Here is a 19251-nt window from a genome sequence, read left to right on the forward strand (position 1 = left end):
CCAAAATGAATCACTTCTCATTTCTCTGCATTAAATTTCTTCTGCCACTTGTCCATCATTTCCACCAACCTGTCTATGTCCTTTTGAAATCCTACACTATCCTTCTTAGAGTTCACAACCTTCATAATATCCACAAATTTTGAAATTGTGCCCTGTATGCCAAGAGCTAGACATTATTGTATGGAAAAGCAAGGGTCCCAACACCGACCTCTGGGGAAATCTATTACAAACATTGCTCCATTCCAAAAAACACCCATTAACCACTTTTCTCTATTTCCTGTCACTCAGCCAATTCTGTATCCATGTTGCTTCTGTCCCTTTTATTCCACAGACTATAACTTTGCTCACAAGTCTGTTGCATGGCACTTTATCAAATACCTTCTGGAAGTCCATGTACACCACATCAATTGCATCATCCTGATTAACCTTCTTTGTTACCTTATCAAAAGACTCTAGCAAGTTAGTTAACCATGATTTTCCCTTAATAAATCAGTGCTGGTTTTCCTTAATTAACCCTCATCCACCCAAATAACTGGTAATTTTGTCCCAAATTATCATTTCTAGAAGCTTCTCCACCACCAAAGTTAAACTGGATTGCCTGTAGTTGCTGGGCTTATGTTTACATCCTTATTTGAACAAGGATGTAACATTTGTAATTGTCTATTCCTCTGGCACCACCTCTGAGTCTAAGGAAGACCAGAAAGTCATGGCTAGTGCCTCTACAATTTCCACTCTCACTTGTATCCTTGGATTCATCCCATCCAGTCCTGGTGCCTTATCAACTACAAGTACAGACAGCTTATTCAATACCTTATCAATTTTAAACCTTTCAAGTGTCTGAATTATCTCTTCTTTCGCCAGGGCCTGTGCAGCATATTTCCCTTGGTAAAGACAGATAGAAAATATTAATTTAATACCTCAGCCATGCCCCTGCCTCCATGCATAAATCCTCTTTTTGGTCCCTAATCGTCACTGCTCCTCCTTTTCTACCCTTTTAATATTTAATTGCTAATAGAAGACTCTAGATCCCTTTTATATTAGCTACTAGTCTCCTTTCATATTCACTTTTTACTTCCTATTATATTCTTTTTCACTTCCCCTAGGAACCTTCCTATTCAGCTTGGTTCTCAGTTATATTGTCCACCTGACATCTGTCATAAGCACACTTTTTCTTCTTCAACTTAATCTCTATTTCTTTTTGCCATCCAGGGAGCTCTGGAGTTGTTTGCCCTGCCTTTCCACTTTGTGAGAATATACCTTTCTGTGCCTGAGCTATCTCTTCTCTAAAGGCAGCCCATTATTCAGATGCTGTTTTGGCTGCTGACATTTGATTCCATAATTGATCATAATGATCATAACTGATCCATAATGGGCCAGACACATTCTTACCCCATTGAAGTTGGCTTTCCCCCCGTTAATTATTCTTACTTATTTTACACTACTCCCAAGTTCAGGAGAAGCTTGCATCCTCAGGATCCTCAGCTCTGAGCGACTGCTGGAGGTTGAATACACAGTGACCTGTCATCAGGGACTTGTGTTGCAATCACAATTCTAGAGTGAAGAAGATCATTGAACCTTTTACAGCACAGGACCCCTTCTGAGCACATCTGCTGCTGACTGTTTCAGCCACCTCCAACTGTATTTGACTGGTTGGCCTTCTCCTTCCAACCTCCAGAAAAAGGACCTCCCTCTTCTTCCTCACAACATCCAGGAGGAGCATCTGAGGATTAAGGGGTCTTGCTCTGGGTACCAGGCCTCTGCCTCACCTCCTGACCCCTTTGGTGCATGAAGTTTTTCTTCCAAATGGTAGCCATTGGAATGGCTGCTGTGATGGCTTTAAATTGGGCCTGCACTTTCAGAGTCCCACCTCCATCCTGCATCTGTGGCCACTAACTGGCTATGCAACCCACCCTCCAGACAATTAGCAGCCCACTGTAACCACTTTCCTGAAACAGTCCCCCCCACCCCAAATCCAGCAGCACCCCCCACCCCCCAACCCCAATCCCACACAAACACCCTGCCAAGGAAGGGTTGGGATTTGAAAATATTTCCAATGCTGCGTTCCTGACCCCAGAGGGAACATTCAGCCTCACGTAATTGGTCTTGATTTCAATACTGTGACAGTGCAGAAAGGGAGCAAATATAACAATGTATAATTGGAGATTAGGTTGAAGAGAGGAAATCTCAGATTAATAATGATATTCCTAAAGTAGAGAAGGCTATGAAAGGTTGTAACAGAGCCTGGTTAGAGAAAAAGTGAGAGAAGGATCATCTATCAAATCACAAGATAGCTACACATCAAGAAAACCACTTAGCCCATCCATTCAAAGAAAATCCATTGTCAACTGCCTCCCTTTCTCCCCGGATCAGCGCATCAAAGGCTACAATGACTCTGCAACTGTAATGTTCCTGAGGGAGTGTCTTGGTCGCTTTGTTGCAGAATCAGGATGACCCCTAACTTTGGATTTAAACTAAAGGTTTAGGGCAAAATAAAAACCATTCTGCATCAATACCAGCTATTGTATAAATGTACCCTAAATTTCAAGCCTTTCCAAGAATTTGCTCTCACATAGAACCCCATCCTGAAGGCATTACAAACATTGAGCACTACGTGAAGAGCTTTTTGACATCAGACCTGTTGCCAGTTTGAATCTATGCCACAGTTTAAATTGAAGTAGTATTTCTGATTTATTTTACATACTTATACTAATCACCTTATTTCGGGGGTGTTAGAATTCAAGTTTCCTGCCAACATAACAAAAAGGCTAATTGGAAAGCAAACCCACGTTTCCTTTGAACTGAGATTAGCAACTGCAAGGTGAATTGAATAGTACACCATAGAAATACACCCTTTTCTATAATGTTAGAGAGGAGATCACCTTAGCAGTCCACTAGATTCCCCAGCCACTCAAAAAGGCAGTAATTGTGCTGTAAGATGTCATTCAAGTTAAATCTTATCGTGAAAATGTGGGTCAATTACCCAGTTTTGTGCAATATGTTAGCCATATGTAGATAATTGGGATATAGTTATGGCTAATTGCATTTTTGATTAATAAATAAAAAATGAGTCTACCCAACACCATTTTTGGGAACACAGTCTCAATAGATTTGCATAATGTATATATGTGTACTATAACCTTATTGCATTTGTTACTAAAAAGCAGCGACGGCCAAGGTCCCTTCCTTAACTATTCCCTGTTGCAAAACACCCTGTGTTCCAATAACTATCAGCAAAATAATTTTCCCCTAACCTCTCTCCTGATTCCCTGAGAACTTTAAATTGATGATCCTTCATCAATGAAAGCCCAACCTGGGAAATAATCTTTCAAAACTCTTAATTTTAGCTTCTATTGCATTTTTCCTTAGCTTTCACTGTTAGCGTGGAATCATTCCCAATTCTCAAGACACTCTTCAGAAATGTAATTTCGTATTCCTTGTATCATCCTGGTGAAACTACATTGTCTGATTTTAAAAACAAAAAAACTGCGGATGCTGGAAATCCAAAACAAAAACAGAATTACCTGGAAAAACTCAGCAGGTCTGGCAGCATCGGCGGAGAAGAAAAGAGTTGACGTTTCGAGTCCTCATGACCCTTCGACAGAACTTGAGTTCGAGTCCAGGAAAGAGCTGAAATATAAGCTGGTTTAAGGTGTGTGTGTGGGGGGCGGAGAGATAGAGAGACAGAGAGGTGGGGGGGGGTGTGGTTGTAGGGACAAACAAGCAGTGATAGAAGCAGATCATCAAAAGATGTCAACGACAATAGTACAATAGAACACATAGGTGTTAAAGTTAAAAGTTGGTGATATTATCTAAACGAATGTGCTAATTAAGAATGGATGGTAGGGCACTCAAGGTATAGCTCTAGTGGGGTTTTTTTTAATAATGGAAATAGGTGGGAAAAGGAAAATCTTTATAATTTATTGGAAAAAAAAAGGAAGGGGGAAACAGAAAGGGGGTAGGGATGGGGGAGGGAGCTCACGACCTAAAGTTGTTGAATTCAATATTCAGTCCGGAAGGCTGTAAAGTCCCTAGTCGGAAGATGAGGTGTTGTTCCTCCAGTTTGCATTGGGCTTCACTGGAACAATGCAGCAAGCCAAGGACAGACATATGGGCAAGAGAGCAGGGTGGAGTGTTAAAATGGCAAGCGACAGGGAGATTGGGTCATTCTTGCGGACGGACCGCAGGTGTTCTGCAAAGCGGTCGCCCAGTTTACGTTTGGTCTCTCCAATGCAGAGGAGACCACATTGGGAGCAACGAATGCAGTAGACTAAGTTGGGGGAAATGCAAGTGAAATGCTGCTTCACTTGAAAGGAGTGTTTGGGTCCTTGGACGGTGAGGAGAGAGGAAGTGAAGGGGCAGGTGTTGCATCTTTTGCGTGGGCATGGGGTTGTGCCATAGGAGGGGGTTGAGGAGTAGGGGGTGATGGAGGAGTGGACCAGGGTGTCCCGGAGGGAGCGATCCCTATGGAATGCCGATAAGGGGGGTGAAGGGAAGATGTGTTTGGTGGTGGCATCATGCTGGAGTTGGCGGAAATGGCGGAGGATGATCCTTTGAATGCGGAGGCTGGTGGGGTGATAAGTGAGGACAAGGGGGACCCTATCATGTTTCTGGGAGGGAGGAGAAGGCGTGAGGGCGGATGCGCAGGAGATGGGCCGGACACGGTTGAGGGCCCTGTCAACGACCGTGGGTGGAAAACCTCGGTTAAGGAAGAAGGAGGACATGTCAGAAGAACTGTTTTTGAATGTAGCATCATCGGAAAAGATGTGACGGAGGCGAAGGAACTGAGAGAATGGGATGGAGTCCTTACAGGAAGCGGGGTGTGAGGAGCTGTAGTCGAGATAGCTGTGGGAGTCGGTGGGTTTGTAATGGATATTGGTGGACAGTCTATCACCAGAGATTGAGACAGAGAGGTCAAGGAAGGGAAGGGAAGTGTCAGAGATGGACCACGTGAAAATGATGGAGGGGTGGAGATTGGAAGCAAAATTAATAAAGTTTTCCAAGTCCTGACGAGAGCATGAAGCGGCACCGAAGTAATCATCGATGTACCGGAGAAAGAGTTGTGGAAGGGGGCCGGAGTAGGACTGCAACAAGGAATGTTCCACATACCCCATAAAGAGACAGGCATAGCTGGGGCCCATGCGGGTACCCATAGCCACACCTTTTATTTGGAGGAAGTGAGAGGAGTTGAAGGAGAAATTGTTCAGCGTGAGAACAAGTTCAGCCAGACGGAGGAGAGTAGTGGTGGATGGGGATTGTTCGGGCCTCTGTTCGAGGAAGAAGCTAAGGGCCCTCAGACCATCCTGGTGGGGGATGGAGCTGTAGAGGGATTGGACGTCCATGGTGAAGAGGAAGCGGTAGGGGCCAGGGAACTGGAAGTTGTTGATGTGACGTAAGGTGTCAGAGGAATCACGGATGTAGGTGGGAAGGGACTGGACAAGGGGAGAGAGAAGGGAGTCAAGATAACGAGAAATGAGTTCTGTGGGACAGGAGCAAGCTGAGACGATCGGTCTACCGGGGCAGTTCTGTTTGTGGATTTTGGGTAGGAGATAGAAGCGGGCCGTCCGAGGTTGGGCGACTATCAGGTTGGAAGCTGTAGGAGGGAGATCCCCAGGGGAGATGAGGTCACTGACAGTCCTGGAAACAGTGGCTTGATGTTCAGTGGTGGGGTCATGGTCCAGGGAGAGGTAGGAGGAAGTGTCTGCGAGTTGACGCTCAGCCTCCACGAGGTAGAGGTCAGTGCGCCAGACAACAACAGCACCACCCTTGTCAGCGGGTTTGATGACAATGTCAGGGTTGGACCTGAGAGAATGGAGTGCAGTAAGTTCAGAGAGAGACAGGTTAGAATGGGTGAGAGGAGCAGAGAAACTGAGACGACTAATGTCGCGCCGACAGTTCTCAATGAAAAGATCGAGAGAAGGTAAGAATCCAGAGGGAGGGGTCCAGGTGGAGGGAGAATATTGGAGATGGGTAAAAGGATCCGTTGAACTGGGAGAGGACTCCTGCCCAAAGAAGTGAGCCCGGAGACGAAGACGGCGGAAGAAGAGTTCAGTATCATGCCGAGCCCGAAATTCATTGAGGTGAGGGCGTAAGGGTATGAAACTAAGTCCTTTGCTGAGCACTGAACGTTCAGCATCGGAGAGGGGAAGGTCAGGGGGTATAGTGAATACACTATGCTTGCTTCCAATCTCCACTTGCTTCCAATCTCCACCCCTCCATCATTTTCACGTGGTCTATCTCTGACACTTCCCTTCCCTTCCTTGACCTCTCTGTCTCAATCTCTGGTGATAGACTGTCCACCAGTATCCATTACAAACCCACCGACTCCCACAGCTATCTCGACTACAGCTCCTCACACCCCGCTTCCTGTAAGGACTCCATCCCATTCTCTCAGTTCCTTCGCCTCCGTCGCATCTGTTCCGATGATGCTACATTCAAAAACAGTTCTTCTGACATGTCCTCCTTCTTCCTTAACCGAGGTTTTCCACCCACGGTCGTTGACAGGGCCCTCAACCGTGTCCGGCCCATCTCCCGCGCATCCGCCCTCACGCCTTCTCCTCCCTCCCAGAAACATGATAGGGTCCCCCTTGTCCTCACTTATCACCCCACCAGCCTCCGCATTCAAAGGATCATCCTCCGCCATTTCCGCCAACTCCAGCATGATGCCACCACCAAACACATCTTCCCTTCACCCCCCTTATTGGCATTCCGTAGGGATCGCTCCCTCCGGGACACCCTGGTCCACTCCTCCATCACCCCCTACTCCTTAACCCCCTCCTATGGCACAACCCCATGCCCACGCAAAAGATGCAACACCTGCCCCTTCACTTCCTCTCTCCTCACCGTCCAAGGACCCAAACACTCCTTTCAAGTGAAGCAGCATTTCACTTGCATTTCCCCCAACTTAGTCTACTGCATTCGTTGCTCCCAATGTGGTCTCCTCTGCATTGGAGAGACCAAACGTAAACTGGGCGACCGCTTTGCAGAACACCTGCGGTCTGTCTGCAAGAATGACCCAAACCTCCCTGTCGCTTGCCATTTTAACACTCCACCCTGCTCTCTTGCCCATATGTCTGTCCTTGGCTTGCTGCATTGTTCCAGTGAAGCCCAACGCAAACTGGAGGAACAACACCTCATCTTCCGACTAGGGACTTTACAGCCTTCCGGACTGAATATTGAATTCAACAACTTTAGGTCGTGAGCTCCCTCCCCCATCCCCACCCCCTTTCTGTTTCCCCCTTCCTTTTTTTTTCCAATAAATTATAAAGATTTTCCTTTTCCCACCTATTTCCATTATTAAAAAAAACCCCACTAGAGCTATACCTTGAGTGCCCTACCATCCATTCTTAATTAGCACATTCGTTTAGATAATATCACCAACTTTTAACTTTAACACCTATGTGTTCTATTGTACTATTGTCGTTGACATCTTTTGATGATCTGCTTCTATCACTGCTTGTTTGTCCCTACAACCACACCCCCCCCCCACCTCTCTGTCTCTCTATCTCTCCGCCCCCCACACACACACCTTAAACCAGCTTATATTTCAGCTCTTTCCTGGACTCGAACTCAAGTTCTGTCGAAGGGTCATGAGGACTCGAAACGTCAACTCTTTTCTTCTCCGCCGATGCTGCCAGACCTGCTGAGTTTTTCCAGGTAATTCTGTTTTTGTTTTGTCTGATTTTAATGTTGCTATAAAGGGGCAGCTAAAACTGCACACAACTGCAGCCAAGTAACAATATTTAACATTTATCATTGCCCCTTTCCTCTTGCCCTTTATGCCCCTAAATACTATTTGCCTTGTACTCACACTTTCATTAAATGACGTAGTTGAAATCCTAGGTCTCTGTTTACCCCTGCCTTTAACATCTTTCTATTAGGTTATACTTTCACATTTTACTATCCAAGAGTCCCACAATTTTCTGCTTAAACTGCATCTGCCACCTTTCCACCAGCCTGCCATGCATTCCATAAGTTGCACACAAGAGACTGTTAAATAGGATTAGGGCTCATGGGATTGGAGGTAATATATTAGCATAGATTGAGAATTAAGATACATAAAACAGAGGGTAGAAATAAATGGTTCATTTTCAGGTTGGCAGATTGTAACTAGCAGGAGGCACAAGGGTCAGTGTCTGGGCATCAGCAACTTACAATCTATATAAATGACTTAAATGAGGGGACCATGTGTAATATTTAACATACAAAGCTTTGTGGGAAACAAAACTGAGGCGATACAAAGAGGCTGCAAAGGGATATAGACTAGTTATAGACAGTATATTCCATCTGACATATGGAATATACTATGGGGAGCTGGGAAATTAACCACTTTGGTAGGAAGAATAGAATTTTTTTCAAAGTAAGACACTAGTAAATTCAAAGGGATTTAGGTGTCCTTGTACATAACTCACAGAAAGTTAACATGCAGATAGAGGAAACTATTAGGAAGGCAAATGAGATGTTAGCCTTTATTGCAAGGGGGTTGGAGTATAAGAGTAAGGAAGTCTTGCTGCAATTCTATAGGGCTTTGGCGAGTCCAAATTTTGAATACTGTGAATTGTTCTGGGCTCCTTATCCAAAAAAGGAAATATTTGCCTTAGAGGGGGTGCAAGAAAAGGTTCAGTAGATTGATTCCTGCAGAGAGGATTTTCCTATGAGGAAAGATTGAGTAGACTCTGGAGTTCAGAAGAATGAGTGTTGGTCCCACTGAAGTGTATACAATTCCTAGAGGGTTTAACAGGGTAGATGCTGGGAGGTTATTTCCTTTGGCTGTAGAGTCTGGAACTAGGGGTCAGGCTAAGAGGACTATGAGCTGGAGAAATTCTTCACTCAGAGAATCTTTGGAATTCTCTGGATGTTCAATTGTTCAGTACATTCAAGACAGAGATCAAGAATTTTTTGAGCACTGAGGGAACCAAGGGATCTGGGAATAGAGCGGGAAAGTGAAGATGATGCACAATTTCAGCCATGATCTTATACAATGACACAGCAGGTTCGAGGGGCCACGTGGCCGCCTCCTGTTTCTACTTCTTCTGCCCTGCTTCACTTCACTGTTTGCCATGCCCCTCTGCTTCTGTACAGTTAGCAGATATTAAAATCATGTTTCCTATTCCCCAGTCCAAAAGTTCTTTGTATAACTAGAACAAAATTGGACCAAGCTAGGTCTTGAGTAACATTGTTTAAATCCAACCCTTTGTTTTCTGTCCCTCAATCAAATTCCAATCCATGCTACACAACGTCCCTTATTTCATATGCCTAAATTTTGTAACATGTCTTCTGAGACAATTTGCTTTGTTGGTCCTCCATAGCAAATGGGTATAATTAGCGCCTAGCTAGTCTGTTCATATTCCTTTCAATGTCAGCTTTTCAAAACTCTATTCATGGAATAAGAGTAACACCTGGGTGTTTTTTCCTTCCACATACAATACTTCTCATTTATTCATAATAAAATGTCATCTCTTATTGTTTCACTAGTTGGATTTTATGCAGCTAATGTTCTATGGCTTTGCAATCTGAAGAGTTTATATAGGACCTTACAAGAATTGGGGGATACATACAAAAAAAGATCAGAATGGGAGAAAGAGCAGCGACTTGAGTTGCTGAATAAGCCATAAATTGAATAAGGACTGAGCAATAAGAGAGGTAAGTGGACAGGTGTGATGAAGATCTGTGCTGTAACCATTCTATGATTCTATAAGAGCAGGGGAGTTATCCCCAGTGTCCTGGCCAATATTTATCACAAAAACAGATTATCTGATTATTAACACATTGCTGTTTATGGGAGTTTGCTGTGCACATTTTGGCTGCTGTGGTTTCTACATTACAACAGTGACTACACATCAAACATATTTCAAGGCTGTAAAAGCACTTAGAAATGTGTGATGGTCACGAAAAGCACGATATAATTATAAGTCTTCCTTTCTTTGTTATTCATTATTTTAATTAACTAATTTAATTTTATCATTTATACTCAGTTGATAATTACTCTCATAGTTCAAGGATTGAAATGCAGCAAATCAAAATGTTTTTGCATCAAATCAAAAAAGGTATTCTTAAGAGTATAGCCCTGAAAAGTCATAAACTGTCATTTTATTTTCAGATGTTCGCTGATCTGCAGTTATTTCAGATTTTCAGTACTTTTTATTTCACTCATAAAAAAATGATTGCCTGACAATGAAAGGCATATTGAACCTGACTCAATGAATATAGTTAGTTATTAAATTCTAGTCAAAATCTTCACAATGTAATTTTAAGAATGGCTAATGCGGATCAAATAGACATAATGTGTTGTTAATCTTATATTTAAATTAGATTTAACCCCCATAAGTGTTCAGAAAGATTTCCAGCTGGTAGAATATGGTTCACATTTGCCATGCTGTAGAGATGGTGTAAAGTTAACGTATTATGTAAATTGATCATATACTGTGCCATTCCCAGCATTCTTCTGCCATGAAAAATCAGAATGATTAGGGTCCAAGGTTAAACTCCTGATAGCCAGTTGAAGTAGGAGGCCAGTATTCAATTTTTGCTCATTTTTGGATTTATTCACGAAATGAAACATAACAAGTGTGTAGCTACTAACTCTACTCCCCACTACAAGTGGCAGTAAGTGTCTCTTTATATGTACTCCAGTAATCATCCAATATATGTCCTCCACCCATATACCCTTAACCTTAATTTATACAAGTAACACTCCATTGTTCCCATCACAATAACTGGGTTAAAAAATGTATCTGGGCTTGACTTCTCCATTCTCTGAGCTCCCCTGGAGATGGCCATCAAGTTGCTACATGCTGTTGAAACATTTAAGTACACTGCAGCACATTATGAAAATCTTTGCAGTGTGTTCAGTACAGCATCAAAATATATCATGAATTCCTTTAATTCACTGATCACTTTCCTTCTGAAGACAAGTCCAATGTGACAGCAATCTTTGCAGATACCAAAGCATAATGTCCGGCCATGGTCCTAAGCAGATGATTGCTGCTCCTCAGCTACCATCCCTAACTTCTCCTACTCACTTCTGATGGGTGCTTGTTATGTATTTGTCCTGGGATGCTTGGATCTGTGATGAACTTGTGTCAAAGTGTGTAATATAACCTCTTGGGAAGTGCTTGGATCTTGGTAGATATCACATGATGTAGAAATCAGGGAAGAAGTGAGAGGAATGGAAAAACAAGATGTTAAATAATTGTGTGACATAATTACCTCTAACAGTGTAAGACATCATTATGTTTGGTATAATTTTACTGTTGTGCAACGTATGCCTTTGTGCTTTTCAGAGAGTAAGACAGAAAAAAATATTCTTGATAGGTGGTGGTAGTATGCCTCCAAATTCTCTATTATCAACTCTATAATAAACTGGGCTGAAAAGTTTTACTATTCATTTTGAATTTGGGTAGCTCTTAAACATTGGCAGATGACTTCCTAATGGTTGCTATATACAGCCTTCTGGAAAGCACTAATGACATATAGGTATTAAAAGTTGGTAAAGCATGCAGGTAGTCATATTTACAGTTAGTTCAAATTCCTCTTGAGCGAATACATTTTCATGCAACATGCATGTCATTTCCAGTGGTAATGTTGTTTCAAAGCAAACCTTCCAACCTTCATGTCAGAATGCAAGCTATTTGTGTGCTCCAAAAAGAATTGTACACTTCATTTTTACTGACATTCAAAAATTATATAGAGTTTTATATAATTCTATACAGAGAATTATATAGAATGCTGAATTTTTCCAGCATTTTCTGTTTTTATTTTAGAAAATTGTAGTCATGTTTTGCATCTTTCTTCTTTTGGGATGTTGCTGTCGCCCAATTCATTGTGCCATCCGAACTATATCACAGTCATAGAATAATGTGTGCAAAGACGGGCACACTCCTTTTCATTTCTCTCAATACCAGAAGCACTTCATTCAAGTAGATTTATTCAAAGGACTAAGACACACACATATATATATATATATATATATATATATACACCCACATAAATTTCAGTTGGACAAAGGCTTTAAAACTGGCTTTGAATCACAGAAAAGGAATTTCTGGCGTTCTGAACAGCAGCAACCTCATTATCTCTCAAGAGGAGCTATTGCCCCTGTGACTACAGAGATCAAATCCCAAGAAGTTGTACAAAGACCATTTATATTTCTAAGGCCAGGCTCTGGCCAATGGAGATGATCTTTCTGCGAGGACAATAGACATTGAAACCTCTTCTTGAAATTATTAATGGTTGAAATATTAACCATCTCAAGAATCCAGGCAAAGAATATACGTCCTTTGTCCAACTAAGGTGAAGAAGTGGTAGTCATGTCACATGACACCATCCGCAAGCTGCTAGAACGTGTTATATTACCTTGTGGATCTGAAAAGGACAGACTGCCATTTTCCATCTAGGAGGCAACAGTAGAAAAGGGCTCTGTCCAGGTTTTTGAATACTTGGCTCCACACCTACACTGATTTCTAATGGAACTTCAGAATGTCTGAACCAGCGCCTAAAAGACAAAATCATCTCCATGGGGATAATTTTTAGCTCATCGGTGGGCATGTAAAATGATGCACAATGACATCAGGCAAGCTTCCTGACGTCATCGCACACTCATGCGATATCTTAGTTGGCAGGCACACGCCAAAGTCAGCAGCACGCCCACCGACAATTAAAAGGCCTATTAAGGCCATCAAAAAGGTAATTGAAAGAAATTTTTTGCTGCCTGTCCAACCTTACAGTTGATGGGCAAGTGAAAAGACCAAGAGGCATTTGCATTTTTTAGGAAACCACATCCACAGGTGGGATGAGGTTTCCAACAGCAAATAAAAATTTTAAAATGTAATTACTAACATATCCCTGCTCATGTAACAGAGTCACATGAGGGGACATGTTTTATAACACTTTAGAAACTTTTATTTTTTATTTTAAAAAATTTTCATCTCCCTGAGGCAGCTCTGTGCATGCGTGAAGTTCACGCTCGCCTTTCTCCTTTCTCCTTTCTCCTCCCCCTCCCCTCACCCCCCACACAGGTAGCACAGAGCACTGCTGCTCACGTTTCACGCTGGCTGAGCCTTAATTGGCCCACCAACATAAAATAGCGGTTCAGCTCCGATCATGGGCATCTTCCTGACTGCCCGACGAGGGAAAAATCCTCCCCAATGTGCCTATCCCATTTTGAAAGTCATCGCTATTGGAAAAGTAGATTATCCAGCATCTATCTTCAGCCTGCTGACTCTGTCAAAGAATACATCATTGGGCTTTTATTCTGGACTCTGGACTCACATGAAACAATAAATCTTATTTTCGCTGTGATCTTTGTCCTATACCTCTTTTTTCCCCCTTATTCCTTTTATTGTACGAATGTACAGGGGGCTACGTAGGGACACCTCTCCCCCATTTTGAGTGTGTGTAAAATAAACTAACCCTTTTAGTTCACCCTATCTTGAGTTTTCTGTGGGGCAATTAATAGAAATTGGAACACACTAAAAGGAAATATGCCACTACCTACAAAGGGGGGAATCAAAAATCAAAAACATCTCTTTGTTTACAGATGGGCGGTGAGAGGAGAAATCGGGGCTGTTTAAATTAATCTCCCTCCTGTCTGCTTTCCCTCCAAAAATATTCTCCTATTTTGTTGCATTTCTTGTTTCAGAACCCCTTCAAAAAGAGAAGTTATCTCCACATTCCTCTTTCACTCTATTATTTTTGCCAGGAAAAAGCATCTTCAGGAAGCAAAAGAAGCACTGTGCAAGAGGCATGAGTAGCTGTCCTCAATATCAACACAGCTTGTGAAAATGGCACCAAACAACTTGAGCATCATTCAAACAAGGTGTTCCTCAGGATAACATCTTGGCCCAACTAGCTGCTTCATCAACAATTTTCCATATGACATATGGTCAGAATTGGGGCTATTTGCTTTAAATCCACAGTTCCCTGCTTCCACTGATAATAAAGTTGCCCATATCAATATACAACAGGATTTGGACGCCATCCAGGCCAAGGCTCACAAGTGGAAAGAAATAACCTTCAGCAAAATGAAAAATCCAAAAGAATGTAATTGATTTTGTTTATGTAATCAGCAGGCTTCAAAATACCTGTCTCTATTCCAGAGAACCGTAGGAGTTTACAGCACAGGGGGGCATTTGTCCTATTTTATCTGTGCAGGCCTTTTGTTAGAGCAATCCAAAATTAATCTTACTACTATGGTATCTTCCCGTAGACTCTTATCATTTTCTGTTTCAAATGTCCATCAATTCTCTTAAAAGGTGCCATGATCTCTATCTCAATTACTGTCTGTGGTGTAGTATTGCATGCTCGAACAGATCTCTGCAGTAAGAAATCCCTAACCTTTTCAGAATTGCCTTTTCATTGTTTGGACTACTTCAGTATTTACAATGCTAAGTAACAGTTTATTTGATAAGGCAATATCATAATTCTATAATTCAGTGCTCAACAAAATTATTTGTTCATCCAAGTTATTTGAAGTTCCTTCCACTTATGTCTTTTGGTCCTTTTACTCTGTCTTTTATATAAAATATCCTCTATTGTCACCTCAACAATTCCACTTTACAAAGTTTTAGATTTTATATTCTCACATTTTTCCCTAAAAAGTGCAGATTATGGTTCCTTATGTAAGCTCAACTTCCTAGCATTGTGATTTGACACAAGGAATCATTAGTCTTCTCCAATTCTTTTTTACTGTCTCCTGCATCTCATATGTTGATGACACCTATTCAAAATGCCCAATAGAGCAATCAAAACATTTTTTTAAATTGTAATCCATTTACTAATCTCTTTGGAACACTTTTTTAATTTGCTTTTTCAACAGCTTCCCTTTATGATAATACTTTTGATTTTCAGTCAACGTTTGCAGCTACTCATTTTTATAAATCTGCACAGTGCAGCCTTCATTTCATTATATTTGCTATATTTCGTAAATATAGCACAAGTTTTTAAATTTTGTTCACTATAATAAATGCCTAGCATCTGGTAGCTTCAATGTGCTAAACAAAACCTATAAAAAGTCTACAGGCAAAAAGTAGGTCAGAACCCATGATGAAACAAGCTAAAAGACACCCTGGTGAAACAAGCAAACTAGAGGTGAACATAGATAAGGTTGGCAAATAAGGTCCTAGAGTATTTTTTCACTACCATGACAGTAAAAGTGGTGAGGAGCAAGTGGAATTGTAAACAGTAAAGTGATGGAAAGAAAAAGATAATTAATAGTTTTCTGAAAGTGTTGATTAAAAGGAAAATATTGACTTATCAGTTACTCTAGTACAACAGATATCCTCGATAATTATGAAATCATTTGGAGTAGGTACCCAAAGAATCTTCATTCTCTTTCACCTAATGCACTGGCTGCATCAAATTGTACACATTCACTCTTGTCTGTTTTATTTATCATTAGGTGATAGACAGACTTTCTAAAAAAAAAGGTGAGCACTTACATTAATAGTGCTCATCTCATTTGTAAATAGATATGCTGTTAAGAAAAATAACAGTTGCCATGAAGTTTGATGAGCTCATGTTCAAGCAACTGCTTAACCAAAATAATCCTTAAATAGCCCCACATGTTGCCCGGCCTATGGGTACCAGCGTAGCTATTCTTTATCTCTCCTCCTCCCCACAAACTCAGGAGACAAAGAAGCCTTAAAGTATAACACCAGTCTACAGCAGGGTCCACCACCGTATCATAAATATACCAAAACAGTGAGGAAATTCACCAACTCAGAAACATAACTGGAGAAAAATTTAACAGCTTATGAGGAGCAGTGACAAGTAATATTCATGTCCAAAGAATTTGAGAGCACATTTTCTTGATCAGGAGTACAGCACTCAAGAACTTAGACAAACATGCTGATTATTTTGTAGTCTCGCGAGTGCCAGCAAAGCATCACAAACCTGGGAAGCCAAATTTGTCACTCAATTCTAACAAAGAGCAACTCGATGAGAAACAAATTCAACCTATATTTTGTGAGCCTGTTAGTACAAACAAACAGAGCACTGAGGGGCAAAGACACAGTTGGAGTGCTGAAATTTGGAGACAGGCTATTCCAGGGATAGAGATGTGTTGGGTGGAGCTTCTCCCTGACACATGAATGCAATATTGACCCATACCAAAGCCCATGGTCAGAGGTATTTGCTTATTGTGGTAAGGTGTCCACATCAATTTTGATGCCAATGAAGCACCTGTCTCAGCTGAGCAGGGGCAGAAGGCTGGAGAAGGGATTTTTCAGTTGCCCCAGTCACAGCGTAAATGGACTGGCATTACCAACCCAAGAACCACACTTCCAAAAATGGCACAGTGGTCCATTAATAATAATATTATCAATTTAGAAATAGTCTATTTCTCCTTGAAAATCACTCAGCCTTTCCTCAAATTAGATGACATCCTCATAGGAGGCAGATTATTTCTTTCCAACAATAAGCAAACTCCAACTCATCTAATATGACTCATTCCGCTACATTAAAATTAAGCATTTCCCTCCAACCATACTCCAAAGATTGTGAGCATAAACAAACCCTCCAAGAACTATATGATCAATCTTCCCAACAGATACCCACAGACCTCCAGCTTCAAGCACCACATCTGTGTCTAAGTCAACGCTCAACATTCAGGATTGGTACAGTCACTGTTAGCTACAAGAAGATGCTTTCCCCATTGTTCAAAGCACGGCCGTTCCCAAAATAAATATCTGGTCAAAATAATCTGTGGCTCAAAGCAGTCAAAGTGAATGTTAAGACTCCGCCAGAACTCATGACAACAAATAATCTTGCAGTCCCCAAGGACTTCTCCTATGCACAGACCACCTCCAAAAGGAGATCAAAATGAAACCATAAAGTAGCAGCACTTTATGCTCCACAAAGAGCCACAAACCTGCCTCGTGGTTAAGCAGGGTTTTCAGTATCCTCATACCGAGATATCAGTCAGGGCAGGGTAAAAATGCCCTTTCCAGAAGCATATTTCTACTACAAGTTGTTGTGTAACAAGGGCCAGAAAAAAGGTAACTCTGCTGTAGCTAGTGGCAGAGCCTAGAATGGTATATTCCTGGAAGTGACCATTAAGTAGCCACTGCCAGGTTTACAATCCCTATTTAGGACAGCGGCCACCACCCCCAAGGGCTGCTGACCCAATCGGAGGGCCAGTAGCTATGCAGCCTTCAATGGCGAGGCATCAACAAAGAAAGGTAAGTGGGGTTCAAGGATGCTGGGACAGGCAGACAAGCCCTGGTGATTGAGCAGAGAAAGAGGTCACTGAGGGCAGGTGGTGCCATTGCCCAGGATCATGGAGTTCCCAAAAAGACCCCCTGAAGCCTGCTGAGAAGCTACCAGATTTCACTATACCTGGTGACAGGGCTCCTGGCATAGACAAAATGTTCATGGGGGCAGGAAGTGACTCTTAATTGGCCACTTAAGTAGTTCAATTGAGCTCTCAGTGGGTGGTACATCTGCCACCTTTCCTACCACTGGCAAAATGGCATAGCAGTGGGAAGATGGCAGGCACTCTCCGACGCCTTCCTGTGCCAGCCTTCCAGCCTCCCAAGTCCTTCACCAAGTGCCTGGTAAAATTCCAGCCAAGGTCTTTTGGATTAAAACAGTAATGCTCCACAATCAAAAGACTCAATAATGTACTTAGGGCTGTAATGTACTTTGGTCTGGAGGAGCAATTGTAGACACGTGGCGTCTGAGTCGTCACCGTCATGGGATTTGTCATGTGACTCCTAAAGTGAATCCTTTGTTCTCTGAGATCTGGTAAGTAGCAGACCACTGCAAGGTAAGTTATTTTCTATGCATAAATAAAACGTTGATACTCTTTATAATAACTCATCCCTACGTCTACTATTTAGAGGTACCGACAGAGCGACATGGTTCCTGTCATGACTGCATGGGTCCGCAAGTGAATTCAGAACTGAACGAAAATTACTGACCCGGAATCTCCATTATACATTTCAGACTACAGTTCAGAGAAAATAAATTCGGTCTGAAAAGACAGTTTTCAATTTAAGAAACTATGGACAATTTGCGCTTAATTTACAATCGCGAAAAGTAGAACAGTTTCGATCCTATCAAAATTAATGGAAAATAGGTTGCCAGAGGAATTGATTCCTCTTAGCTGGCACTTAACTAAAAATCAACTTTGGGAAGGGAAAGACAAGAAGAAAAAAGCCTAGATTAAACATAACGCAATAGGACAATAGACAAGCAACGCCTTATTTTGATGCAGGGAAATTAATTATATTACAGTCTTCAAAGAAAACAATTTCCGCTGCATTTATTTTCAAAGGATACATTTATTTGCACCAAAGCTTACTTCGAAACAAGTTGCATCATTAGGAGAGATAGGTACCCTTCATTGGCTTGTTCTTAAGAACATTTTCTCCTATTGTTCTAAGAAGTTTTCACAGTGAATGATATCTATGGTCAATCTTGTTTGATTACTAGCAGTTGGGACGCTTCGTGGCCCTCATTGTTGTATTTTGCCACCATTTTTATGAATTCCCAGAGCACATGTTTATACTAACATGGGACCGGTGTTGGGAAACAACTGCCTCGAACACTTCCTAGACTACTCAGTATCAAACCGTACATGGATGTGCTTTTCTAAAACGTGCCAATACTTACACAGCAAAGTGATACATAAAGCACTTCCAGCCGCTGGGTCTTTCTAAGAAGTTATACACATCTCCCTGCATGCTGGTCTTGGTCAAGTAAGGACTGGAAAACCGAGTCGACGAGCTGTTTTTGCGCGTCTCCGAGGCGGCCATGGATGCACTGTTCATCGCAAGGGTTGAATCTGGAGTGTCCCCCTCCGGATTGCAAGGAATGCTTGATCCATTATTAACCGTGACATCTTCTTGCTCAAGTGAAACTGGAGAATAGCGACTGTCAGCCACATCCTCCGCCACTCCCAAAAACGGAGATTTTTGGTGCCCGTTGACAGTCATGTCAAGTTGGGAGCTTGAGTTTTGTACTTGATCCTGGAGATTATACATGGGGAATCCAACCGATGCAAAATTGAGGTACGACATCCCGGCCTTTTAACTTCGATTCCCGGTAGAATTCTCAACTGAGGCAAGAAATTGAGCCGTTTCTCCCTCGGGATACGCGCGGTCACTGGGTGTGTGTCTGTTACACAGTATTAAAGGACTGGCTTGGGCTTTCATCGGAGCAATCCGGCAAATCACAGCTCAGTGCCCTGGAAATCAGATTAAAAAGATGAAAGAACAAATGTTGCTTCTCTCGTCAGTGATCAACACAAGCACT

At 42.0% G+C, this 19251-nt stretch overlaps 1 protein-coding gene across 1 annotated transcript in view; it reads right to left on the reverse strand.

Annotated features, from left to right (window-relative positions):
- LOC121293060 (potassium voltage-gated channel subfamily KQT member 1-like) overlaps positions 1 to 19016 on the reverse strand; it is a 617066-nt gene extending 598050 nt beyond the window's left edge. Inside the window, exon 1 of the mRNA XM_041215653.1 lies at positions 18610 to 19016. Coding sequence (XP_041071587.1) covers positions 18610 to 19016 — 407 coding nt within the window. The remainder of the gene's footprint in view (positions 1 to 18609) is intronic.
- Positions 19017 to 19251: the final 235 nt, after the last annotated feature.

Source organism: Carcharodon carcharias, chromosome 21 (assembly GCF_017639515.1).
Source record: "Carcharodon carcharias isolate sCarCar2 chromosome 21, sCarCar2.pri, whole genome shotgun sequence".
Lineage (NCBI taxonomy): Eukaryota > Metazoa > Chordata > Chondrichthyes > Lamniformes > Lamnidae > Carcharodon > Carcharodon carcharias.